The sequence below is a fragment of the Mytilus galloprovincialis genome, chromosome 9, assembly GCF_965363235.1.
Source record: "Mytilus galloprovincialis chromosome 9, xbMytGall1.hap1.1, whole genome shotgun sequence".
NCBI lineage: Eukaryota > Metazoa > Mollusca > Bivalvia > Mytilida > Mytilidae > Mytilus > Mytilus galloprovincialis.
Genome location: NC_134846.1, coordinates 22,758,585 through 22,771,856, shown reverse-complemented (window position 1 = coordinate 22,771,856; position 13,272 = coordinate 22,758,585). Strand labels below are relative to the sequence as shown.

Here is a 13,272-nt window from a genome sequence, read left to right as displayed (position 1 = left end):
ACATTGATAGTAAAAAAAAATTATCAGAACAGTAAATAGAAATAGTAAATAATGCTCCTGAGGTCATATGTTATAGGACTAATTACCCACATACTTATTAAATAAGTTACTAGTGACATACACAAATGTAGTTATTTCTGTAACTTGAAGCAAATTCTATTTCTGTAGATTTTCACAATATTGTTATACTTGTTTTATTTCACATTGAAGATTAGACAAATAGGGATACTCCTATGATTTTTTTTATTTCATGTCAGTCAGGTCCCTTTATATGAAACTTGAAACCACTTCTCTGCCATATCAGTGATATTTTATAACAACTCTGCCCATGACCTATATAATTTGATATTCATTCTTTAACCATATATCATAGTAAGCTAGTTTTTTTTATTTTACACTAATCCACAATCTTTCATGTTAAATTTTGTCTCCATTTAAGTTTATGCCATTGAACCATCATGGTATTAAACACAATTCCAAGTAATTATGCTGTTATAGAGGGTCATCATATATTCATCTTGGGTGGCATTCCAGTTATTGAAATTTGTGTCAGATTGGATAATGAACTAGACCTTTAGGAATTGATCTATTGATCGATTGATGGAGCTACCGTATACAACCCCTACTCGGTATCAAAAATAAACATGTCAAGCGGCAAAATTTATCATCAGAGATTACAAGTCAAAAGAGGATGGATAAGTCTCCAAAATGCTTGCCAAACTGGAACTACAACAAGATCGCCAGACAAGGACGAACAAGGCGTTGAAGCCAAAGTTAGTATTTATGTACAAAGAAGTTGAGGGGCTGATTCACGCTATTGAACCAGACAAATTCCTCTTAAAAGCATGTCCGAAGAGAACCATATCTGCCGAGAAATTCAAAGAATACCACGAAACAATTATTGTGGAAAAAAAAATAATTCAACCCTTAAAAATGTGAATAAACATGATAAAATTAGGTTAATATTTCTGGCCAACCCCTTCCTTATCTAACTCTTCTTGGGTAAATACTGTAAAATTTCTGGACAACCCATTTCTTATTTCTACTGTTTTTGCTTAAAATACTGTTAAAAATATATATTAAACAAATCTAACATGGGTGCCGAATTGACTATATCAAGTGCTGATTTAACCAGATGCCGATTTGACTATACCAGTCAAGGGTCTAACTTAAATAAGTTATTAGAGAAAAATAACATACATGTTGTTATTGTGGGCTAAAATATCAAAAAACTGTGATAACATATGTATGTTACATGTTTCAAAGGGAATATATACAACCTTTATTTTGTTAAATTTTTCTAAGTTCTATTTATATTATCATTTTCTTTAAGTATACTAATCTTTGCAAAGATATAACAACTCATAGTTTACCAATCATGCATAGTACACCTATGTTATTACAGAAAATGTATTCTTGCAATAACAAAAGGGTGTTATTACAGCTTCTCTAAATCTCTTTAAAGGCTTTGCTCTGACATGCATAACAATTTATTTCAATTCATTGTAAGAAATGATGGTCAGAGCTTGTAATGAGGCACTGCGCAAGATTCCAAGTGTCTCATTTACTCTCATATAGTAAGTTACATGCTTGTAATAACTTAAGCCTTGTTATTACAGCTTAGTTTTGCCCTTAAAAGCCTTGTCTCATTGATTTACCATGGTTGATCAAAATTGTATTAATGGAATTAGAAAATTAGTTATCAAGGTAATAAATTAAGTTACTGCGCAAAGTTTTAAGAATTCCCAAGTGGTCATTAAAGATAAAAATATTTATGATATATTTAACTGATAACAAACATGTTATTACAGATTAAGGAAAAAAGAGTAGACAACTCATGAAAGTGTCTGTAATAACACATGCATGTTATTTTTCTCTAACAACTTATTTAAGTTAGACCCTTGACTGTATACCGGGTGCCAAATTGACCAGGTGCCGATTTGATTAGACCACTGCAAGACAGTGATCGGGCCGAATCAGCTAGACGACACTGTTGTGCACACGTCAAACCTAGAGAGCTTCAAATCTGTTCTCCCGCCCCGCCAATAAAACCGTATTAAAGCCAGCATCGATCTCGACAATTTATTCACATGTCATACAGATACAGTCGGTTACAGACTCTACTGTTGTAACTTTGTAAACAAAGATTGAGTCGGATTTCCGGTACTTCGATCTGTCTTATAACCAGTAGAAAGTGGACCAACACTGACACATTATATTTTCTTATAAAACAAGAGGCTCTCAAGAGCCTGAATCGCTCACCTTAATTTTTTTGGTTAAATCTCTCATCAATGATTATTTCGGCTTTTCAATTTATTTAAATGTTCTTTGAATCGTCCTATTTTCTTCAAAAGCAAAAAAAAAATCATTTTCTCCTATGTTCTATTTTAGCCATAGGAGCTATGTTTCTGACATACAAGGAAATGAAATATAAAATTTATACTAGATACTCTGAAACTCATTTAGCCTAAGTTTGGCTGAAATTGATACAGCAGTTTCAAAGGAGAAGATTTTTTAAAGTAAGTCAACATGATGAACAAATTGTGAAAAAAGTCTTTAAAGGGCAATAACTCCTTAAGGGGTCAATTGACAATTTTGGTCAAATTGACTTATTTGTAAATCTTACTTTGCTTAACATTTTTGCTATTAACAGTTTATCTGTATCTATAATAATATTCAAGATAATAACCAAAAACTGCAGAATTTCTTTAAAATCATCAATTCAGGGGCATTATACCTGAAAAACCAGTTACCCAATTCGGCTGAAAATTTCAGGACAGGTAGACCTTGACCTAATAAATACTTTAACTTCTTGTCTTATTTGCTCTAAATGCTGGAGTTTTTGAGATATAAGCCAAAAACTGCATTTTACCCTGTGTTCTATTTTTAGCCATGACGGCCATGTTTTTTGACGAAATAAAAAATAAAGCACAAACTTTATTTTATACACCCTACTGATCATTCAGTTGAAGTTTGGTTGAATTTGGTTTAGTAGTTTTAGAGGAGAAGATTTTTTAAAGTTAGCAAATATGATGAACAAATTGTGAAAAATTGTCATTAAAGGACAATAACCCCTTAAGGGGTCAATTGACAATTTTGGTCATATTAACTTATTTGTAGATCTTACTTTGCTGATCATTTTTGCTGTTTACAGTTTATCTTTATCTATAATAATATTCAAGATAATGACCAAAAACTGCAAAATTTCCTTAAAATTACCAATTAAGTGGCAGCAACCCAACAATGGTTTGTTTGATTCATCTGAAAATTTCAGGGCTGATAGATCTTGACCTAATGAACATTTTTACCCCGTGTCAGATTTGTTCTAAATGCTTTCGTTTTTGAGATATAAGCCAAAAACTGCATTTGACCCCTATGTTCTATTTTAAGTAACGGCGGCCATGTTTTTTGACGGATCAAAAATCGAAGCACACACTTTGTGCAGGATAATCTAAGGAACAATCATGCTAAGTTTCATCCAAATCCATTCAGTAGTTTCAGAGGAGAAGATTTTTTAAAGTTAGCAAATATGAAGAACAAATTGTGAAAAATTGTCATTAAAGGACAATAACCCCTTAAGGGGTCAATTGACAATTTTGGTCATATTAACTTATTTGTAGATCTTACTTTGCTGATCATTTTTGCTGTTTACAGTTTATCTTTATCTATAATAATATTCAAGATAATGACCAAAAACTGCAAAATTTCCTTAAAATTACCAATTAAGTGGCAGCAACCCAACAATGGTTTGTTTGATTCATCTGAAAATTTCAGGGCTAATAGATCTTGACCTAATGAACATTTTTACCCCCGTGTCAGATTTGCTCTAAATGCTTTCGTTTTTGAGATATAAGCCAAAAACTGCATTTGACCCCTATGTTCTATTTTAAGTAACGGCGGCCATGTTTTTCGATGGATCAAAAATCGAAGCACACACTTTGTGCAGGATAATCTAAGGAACAATCATGCTAAGTTTCATTCAAATCCATTCAGTAGTTTCAGAGGAGAAGATGTTTGAAAAATTGTTAACGACGACAGACGACGACGAAGACGACGGACGCCAAGTGATGAGAAAAGCTCACATGGCCTTTTAGGCCAGGTGAGCTAAAAAGGCTGTTGTTTGTAAAAAGAAAAGACTATCAAGTTTTCCCCGATTAATTATATATCTTTAATGTTTAACAATGTTTTAGTTTTACTTCACATAATAAATAAAGTTACAAAAATAGATATATGAGTATCTTAACAACATTGGTTGGTACACTTCGATCTTTTTGGTAATAAGAAGGACCGAAGGTATGTAAACTGGTTCCCGGTTGATTACTACACAAAAATGTACCTCCAAAAATGATAATACAAGCAAATTCTAGTTTGTATGTGAAATAGTAAATACGAAACCAAGCGCAGTAGACGGAGAAATATAATGGAAAGTAAATACGAACCAAGCGCGGTAGGCAGAGAAATGTAATGGAAGTTCAGTTCACTAGTATCCAAACATGCCGCTGAAAGAGTCAATTTTCCAAAAACTGCATTTTACCCTATGTATTATTTTTAGCCATGTCTGCCATCTTGGTCATTTGACTTATTTGTAGATCTTAATTTGCTGAACATTATTGCTGTTTACAGTTTATCTCTATCTATAATAATAACCAAAAACAGCAAAATTCCCTAAAATAACCAATTAAGGAGTAGCAACCCAACAAAAGATTGTCCGATTCATCTAAAAATTTCAGGGCAGATAGATCTTGACATCATAAACAATTTTAAGTCATGTCAAATTTGCTCTAAATACTCTTGTTTCAGAGTTATAAGCCAAAATTTATGTTTTACCCTATGTTTTATTTTTAGCCATGGCAGCCATCTTGGTAGGTTGGCAGGGTAACCAGACACATTTTTTTAACTAGATACCCCAATGATGATTGTGGGTTGAAGTTTTGGTTTAATTTGGCCCAGTAGTTTCAGAGGAGGAGATTTTTGTAAAAGTTAACGACGACAGATGATGACGACAACGACGACGACGGACGATGACGGACGCAAAGTGATGAGAAAAGATCACCTGGCCCTTGGGCTAGGTGAGCTAAAAACAAACATACAAGGATATATAGATTTTTGTCACAACCAAATTACCATTTTAACAATTATCACGTGGTCAGTCTTTTTACTTGATTTAAAAACAAACACTTAAGCCTACCGGTACATTATCACATATGTTACCTCAGCATACTAGCTTTTGAAAAAAGACTATTTATTAAAATCTGTGTTCTTTAATGTTTTAAACCCTTTAAACATTACCCTCTTGGTCCATCGCACTTTAGCGTGATATTCCATCATACTTTAGCAAACATACAACCATCGCACTTTAGCGTGATATTCCATCGTACTTTCACAAACATACAACCATCGCACTTTAGCGTGATATTCCATTGTACTTTAGCAAACATACAACCATCGCACTTATGCGTGATACACCATCTTATTAGCGTAGACCATCGCACTTTAGAGTACTATTGCACTTTAGAGTCCTACATATAATGATATATATATATATATATCACACTTTAGAGTCCTACATATATATCTCAGTAGCATGGGTTCGAATCCCGGCGAAGGAAGAATAAAAAATTTGCGAAAGCAAATTTACAGATCTAACATTGTTGGGTTGATGTTTAGACGAGTTGTATATACATAATGTACACAGCCATGTATCACCATCATTGCTGGTGATCCGATGGATAAATCTGTTGTAGAGTTGTCACTGACTCAGACGTACTTATTAATATAATTATTTTCTGTGACTGTATCTTGCATTAATTTGTAGGATCATTTACTATAGATAATTGAGCTGATTTGTAACAATAACATATCCATGCCTTATATATCATGTACTGTAGTACGCTGCTAGATTAAAACTGACGAGGAAAGGTAACACACGGCCACCAAAAGCTTTATTATTGTGAAGCCCAGGTGGTCGTGTGGTCTAGCGGGACGGCTACAGTGCAGGCGATTTGTTGTCACGATATCTCAGTAGCATGGGTTCGAATCCCTGAGAGGGAAGAACAAAAAATTTGCGAAAGCAAATTTACAGATCTAACATTGTTGGGTTGATGTTTAGACGAGTTGTATATATATCATATATCATATGCTGGAGCATTGCTTTAGTAAGGGGTGTGTTGAATACTTTTATTTAACTTACAGGTAACCACACACCAATATCCCCTGTGTGTAACCAGCCATCCTTGTCTAACGCTTCATTTGTCTTTTCCTTGTTGTTGAAGTAACCACTAAATACATTAGGTCCATAGACGCATACCTAAAATAATTTACACCAATCAAAAATGAAAGTGACAAATTTTAGTATCTATCCATAGCAATGGTAAGTTTTGTTTTTTACATCTTTCTTTCTTTACTTTCATTGGTCAGAACATAATCAGAACATGTTTTTAAAAATTTTCTACTTTCCTTAAACTTGATTGTAAAGTTTTGATAGACAAATTGACTGTTTTTCTTATATCATAAACTGTAAAAAAAAAAAAAAGTTTATTTAGACATGAACATGTATGTTAGTTTTTTTTTTCTCATAAAACTATGCAAGTACATCAATCTGTAAAAAAATGGAAAATAAAAATTCTGCTTCAGATTCTGTCATAAGAACATTAGAAGCTTCTGTTCAATGTTGTAAAAATTTAAATGAAAGATTGAAATGGTAATTTTAAAAAAACTACAGTAAACTTAACCTCTATCTGAACCTAAATAGTCAGAATGCCAACAGAATGTATGATCCCTATCTCGCCTCTGTGACTTTCATAGCAGGCTTTACAAAACCCAAACAATTCCTAAGCATGTATCAACTGGTGATGTTAGTTTTGAAAATATGTAACCTTTTTATGATATATTACCCTACCTTTTTCTTTCTGTATAAAGGTATATGTATTTTTTATTAGGTCACACTTACACCAAAATATAGTATATGAACTGTGAAATATATTATTTTAACAGACTTACCTCCCCTTTTCCTTCCCTGGCAAAGTACCCCATGTCTGGTACATCCACAACTTTAACTTTACATCCAGGTAATGGACTGCCTACATGTCCTGTCAATCAAAATCATTGTGTGAAAAGTGCAGAGATTTTTTATATCATACTGATTGATTGTTGGTTGATTAACGTCCAGGGTATATCATATTGAAAAGAGGTGATCTGATCAACTAAGTATTTTTTTCATTGTAGAAATAATGCAAACTCTTAATACTAAATATTTTATAAAGAATACACTGTTACCAGAATGTATATTTAAGTTAAATCTATTATTCTCATTGTTGAAGGCCATACAGATGCCTAAAATGGCTTACATCCACTAGTACTTCATTTGAACTTTGGTGGATAGTTATCTTATTGACAATCATACCACATCCCCTGTTTTTATATACAAACCAAAATGTTTAAACAAATCGCAGAAAATGTGGCAAAGTAGTTTACCTTGTTTCTGACCCATATGTCATTTTGAACAATAAAGTATATTTAATTCATACTAAACAAGAATGTGTCCATAAGTACACGGATGCCCCACTCGCACTATCATTTTCCATGTTCAGTGGACCCTGAAATTGGGGTAAAAACTCTAATTTGGCATAAAATTTAGAAAGATCATATCATAGGGAACATGTGTACTAAGTTTCAAGTTGATTGGACTTCAATTTCATCAAAAACTACCTTGACCAAAAACTTTAACCTGAAGCGGGACAGAGGGACGGACGAACGAACGGAAGAAATAATGAACAGACGGACGAATGAACGAATGGACGAACAGACTGACGAACAGACCAGAAAACATAATGCCCCTCTACTATCGTGGTGGGACATAAAAATTACAATTATGGTGGAAAATGGATTATTTCATAGTTTTATTTTGTTTACATTATCTTATATTTTACCTGTGGTATAATCCCCTGCTATAGTCAATGTACACCCAGCCAGTGCTTCTGTTTGTCCATAACCTTCCATAACCTGTCAATAAATATGAGAAACCCATGAAATATTATCAAAAAGTAGTCGGAAGAATAAACATGGCATAGAAACATGTACTTTTTTTCTTTGGTTAAATTAAACATTATTTCTTTTAAAAAAGCATTATTCCTTCTTACTGTTATGTCTGAATAAGGTGGACTTCCCATTTATTTTTAATTTTGTTGACAATGTTAAAAAAAAGCTCACAGGCTAGAAACTTTTCTTATGTGATGCATCTATTTACCAAAAAAGGTTTCACCTAAATACATTTTAAACATGGCTTTTCAGTATAACTTTACATTTAAAGAACTAGATATTTCAAACATATATTACATAAAAGTCTGTTAAATTATAGTGAAGGACAAACCATGTAAAAGATTTTTAATTATTGGTTTTAGAAAAAAATCACTAAAATCAGATCAAAAGAGTAAACTCCTAAAATATGAATTTCTCAATTCATAATTACTTTAGTACAGAAAACTAGTCATGCTAGTAGAACACTTGAATTGTATACATAGGCATATTATATAAGATTAGAATAATTGTGTTCACCATAAAGAGAGACAGATATAGGTGTGCAAAAAATATATACTTAAGATAGATGACAAAGGCTGTGTAAAATACACAGTGGATAAGGTTCAAGGCTTTTCATTCAAGACTATGTAGATTAAAAAAAATCTTTTAAGTATATATGCATAAACAAATGATAAATAAATGTTTTGAATTAAGAAAAATAATAATCTAGAACAGAAATATCAACATGCATTCATTTGCATGTCAGAATATATCATCTGCATTCATTTATAATTATATGTTTATATATACTTGTGTAACCATAGCCCTGGACCGACTGCAGCGTCAAACCACTATATAATGTGATAATATATAGGATTATTAAATTATTTAGTTAATTATTCGTCAATGTAATTCATTGTCAGTAGTAAATTGCTTTGCTCTTTAGTTTGAAATAAATGTTTACCTTTGAGATCATGTATATAATAAATCAACATTTTTTACAGTTGATGATTTGCTGACATGAATATTTCAGCCAAATTTAAGGAAGTTTGGTTTTGTATTTCCCGACAAAAATGAGAAAAAGATTTCATGGGGCAAGAATGTTATTGTTCAGGGCTATTCGATTAATTAACTTTTTCGTGGACATAGGTCATTTGGTCAATTATGGTTATCTGTCCATTTGATGAATGTATGTTTACTGTAAGTACATTGGTTGGAGAAGGGGGTGAATTACATTTCTCCACTCAGATCCATTTAAATTGAATAGGGATAATTGTAGTGTTTATAAATTTCTTCTAAATTTGAAAAACGAAGAACTACTTTAAAATTGTGTACCCCTTTTACAAAAATCCAGTATTACTCACCAAACAACCAAATGCACACCTGCTAAAGTCCATGACCTTTGGTTCTATAGGTGCTGACCCTGTTAAAATGATCCTTACTTTCCCTCCTAACTGTTTCTGTATCTTACCAAACACAAGGTAATCCCATAAACTGTCTTTTCTTATTATACAGCTTAAAATAGACGAATAAAGCTTCATATAATACATTTGTAAAATTTTCATATAAAACTATTTTTAAGGAATGAGAGATTAATATGCAATACAAAAAGTTAAAATCCAACAAAAAACATTTTCTAAAAGAATTTTGAACCTAAGAGGTAACTATAACCATTGTTTTGGTAACTATGAACAGTCAGGGGACTTACTTAAATGAGTAATTTTCTAAATCACTGATTCAAGTAACATTATTTCCACAAAGGTTGAAAGTAAGAGTTGTCTTTCTTTAATAATCACCTATTTAAGTAGTACAAAATAATCACTAGAAGAAGTGATTTAATTTTACTGTAGCTTTAAATATAAAATACTAATGATCCAGGGACTAATTATGTTTCTAAACTTATCAGAACCAACATCTGTGTTGTCTAGGATGACCAGGTCATATCAGGGGATGACCTTGTACTGAATCTAGGATAATGACATAAAAATCACTTTTTTAAGTATCATACCTCAATTTCCTTCCCAAAAATCACTTCTTTAAGTATCAGTATGTTAATAACCCCCACTAATTTCAACACCCCCGAACAGTGAAATTTTTATCGCGAACAGTAGAATTTTATTTATACATAATCTGAAAGACGAAACCTTGAACTTTACAGGAATAATACTCCCACTGCTGAAACCTTGAACTTTACAGGAATAATACTCCCACTGCTGGGAAAAATCTGTTAAGAAAGTATCAGTTCATTATGTAAAGCCATTATTATAGCATTTTTTCAACTAAAATAGAATTTGCAGCTAAATGATAGCATCAAAGGCATAAACCTTGATACTTAAAAGAAGCAAAAAATTCATTTTTTTTTCAATTTTACTAATGAAAAGATATTATTTAAACCTATGTGTTTAAAATTTTGGTAAAACTACAAAATCACAATTTGTAACAATACTTCGAATTTGCTACTCAAATAAGTGATTTAAAAATCACTTATCTCAGTAAGTCCCCTGACTGATGAATAAATGACAAAAAGTTGAAATTTACTGTCTTTTACAACATTTGACATTAATAGTATAAAGATCAAAGTGTTCCAATTTATACATTGACCTGTCAATATCAGGACTATGACAATTTAAATGTTGAGATTCAACATGTTGTCGTGCCTTTCCTTTTTTTCTTTCATTAAACAGAGTTACCTACCTTTGAATTTCTTTCATCTTCTCAGACAGAGCCAGGTTAAATAACCAACGCTTTAAAGCACTTGATTTGGTGGCAGCAAGAACCTTTCAATAATAAAATAAATTGACACTGTAAATTATGCGAAAATAAAGTAATCTAAATCAAAGCTATTTATTTAAAAACCAGATGCTCTGCAGGGCGCAGCTTTATACGACAGCAGAGGTCGAACCCTGAACGGTTGGGGCAAGCATTGACACAACATATCAGCTGGATACAACTCTGAATTTGGATTGCGATTAAATAGTTGACACAACATAGGTTTCTGACACAGAATGAATGTGGTCCAATGAACTTAAAATTATTTTTTGGGGGCTTTTGAGCAATTAACTATGCTGTTGAATATTAATCCTCTCAAAGAAAAAATATTTGAAGACATTTTCTTTTTAAATTCTGAAATCTGAAATGAGAAAAAAAAATTGACCCCCACCCTAACTTTTCTTTTCACTCCCCCCTTTCCCCTATTCCAAAAATTATCTCAATTCAAATTTCTAATGGAGTTTGCAACGATAACTACTCATTTAAATACATCATAAAATATTAAAGGGGCACTAGCTACGAGATATATATAAAAAATCTAAAGTTTAATTTTTTTCTGTTCAATCAATAATGAAAGTGAAATAGTGAAATAAGAATTCGCTTTTTGCAGCCAAAAAGGTTCAATTTTGTCAAATTACACTAAGAAACATTGATAATTAGTAATTCACTTGCAAGTGAATGAGTCGACCTCTTTAAATCCTTATTCATGTGAACTTCAATTTAACCCCTAGCTAGACATTGACAACGCATGCATTGTACGCGTACTGGTTATTTAAAGAAAAAGAATGTCAACAATGAAAGTGAAACTACGGTAAATCAGTTGATTACTAATTCGATGCACATAAAATCATTCTTATACGGTTAAAAACAATGAGAAACATCTATTTTTAATCTATAAAATAAAATCAAACAGACCTATAAAAATCCAATTGCACGTGTTGGTTTAATCTATTCATATCTTTGTTTATGTTTACATCGCTTATATGGTCATCTGAGGTCAAATCGATAGGTAATTAGATGGCGTCTGGACTAAAATACACACGAAACAAACCTATATATTATCTACCCCATGCTCTGTAAACTGTTTATTTTAGACTTTTGATAGTTTGGATAAATGTTTTACATTGTTATAAATCAAATATGAGAATTTGAGTCAAATTGGTGACCATGAATTTGACAGCAAGTGCGCCTTTAAAATATAAAATATAAAATGTCATACAGTCATGGTTAAAATTAATATTAATTAATATGTAATAGTAACTTCTAAAAAATAAATGGGGAATGTGTCTAAAAGGTCACAGATGATGCCCCTGCTAGCATATAATGTTATAAAGGGACATAACTCAAGAACTGTAAAAGTGAAGCTGCCAAAACCTTAAACTGAGTTTAGAGGGTAATAAGCATTATATACATATTTCATTAAATTTAGTTGAGACAAACAGAAACTAAAAAATTCTTAAATTTTTCCACTTGTAAAGGGGCATAACCCTAGAATGGTAATCAAAGTGCTTGTAATCACTGAATGGTAAAGATTGCTTTAATCTATCAGTTGGTAGTAAAGTGAATATTACATTGTATACTGTGAATAGCATTAAGTTGATTCAACTTCCATTCTGGGCAAAGAAAGATAACTCTAATTTTCAAAGAAGATTATATAAAGCATCGGTTTAAGTTGATTCAACAACCATTCTGGACAAAAAAAGATAACTCCAAGTTATTGACTTGAAACTACAAAAATGCTTGTTTTTGGCCCCTTTTTGGCCCTTTATTCCCAGACTGTTTGCCCAATAACCCTTAAATATATCTAAACCTTTAACTTATGGTATTAAACATTGTGGTACAATTTCAGAACAATTGAAATACTTATACACAACTTATTCATGTTATTGTTCTGACACTAGATAACTGCTGTTTTTGGGCCCTTAGGGCCCCTAATTCCTACACCTTAGGGACCACAACCCCCAAAATCAATCCCAAGCTTCCTTTTGTGGTTATAAACATTGTGTTAACATTTTATTGATTTCTGTTTACTTATATTAAAGTTATTATCCAAATACCGACCGCCTTCGGACGACGCTGACGACGACGTCGTGATACCAATATCCGACCGCAAAATTTTTTGCGGTCGTATAAAAACATATGCAAATAGAGGTGACTAAAGTGGTTGTCTTTCCTTGATTTGTATGAAGAGAATTTGTATTCATTTAGCAGACGAACAATAACAGATGATTTAAAATAGATGTTGGTATATCTGGGGATCAACTTATTTAAGCATTAAAATAAAAGGCAGTGTATGACATAAAATATAAATTCAAGAAATGTGTCTTGATATGTCAAAAAGTATGTGGAAAGTATTACCAGTCAGTGGAGAAGTCTACTAAAGACCAAATTAAAAGGGTCTATTTCATGTACCTAACATGTACTAATGAAAAAGTCCTATGTAAAAAGACCTATTTTTTTAAGGTCAATTAATTTTTCATCATGTAT

At 32.0% G+C, this 13,272-nt stretch overlaps 1 protein-coding gene across 4 annotated transcripts in view; it reads right to left on the bottom strand.

Moving 5' to 3' along the window:
* Positions 1-13,272, bottom strand: part of LOC143044640 (long-chain-fatty-acid--CoA ligase 1-like) — a 46,134-nt gene that overhangs the window by 7,486 nt on the left and 25,376 nt on the right. For all 4 annotated transcript variants that reach the window (XM_076216695.1, XM_076216694.1, XM_076216696.1 and 1 more), the window contains 5 exons: positions 10,711-10,793; positions 9,381-9,531; positions 7,929-8,001; positions 7,000-7,088; positions 6,191-6,307 (listed from right to left, as the gene is read on the bottom strand). In XM_076216695.1, the coding sequence (XP_076072810.1) occupies positions 6,191-6,307; positions 7,000-7,088; positions 7,929-8,001; positions 9,381-9,531; positions 10,711-10,793 (513 nt within the window). The remainder of the gene's footprint in view (positions 1-6,190; positions 6,308-6,999; positions 7,089-7,928; positions 8,002-9,380; positions 9,532-10,710; positions 10,794-13,272) is intronic.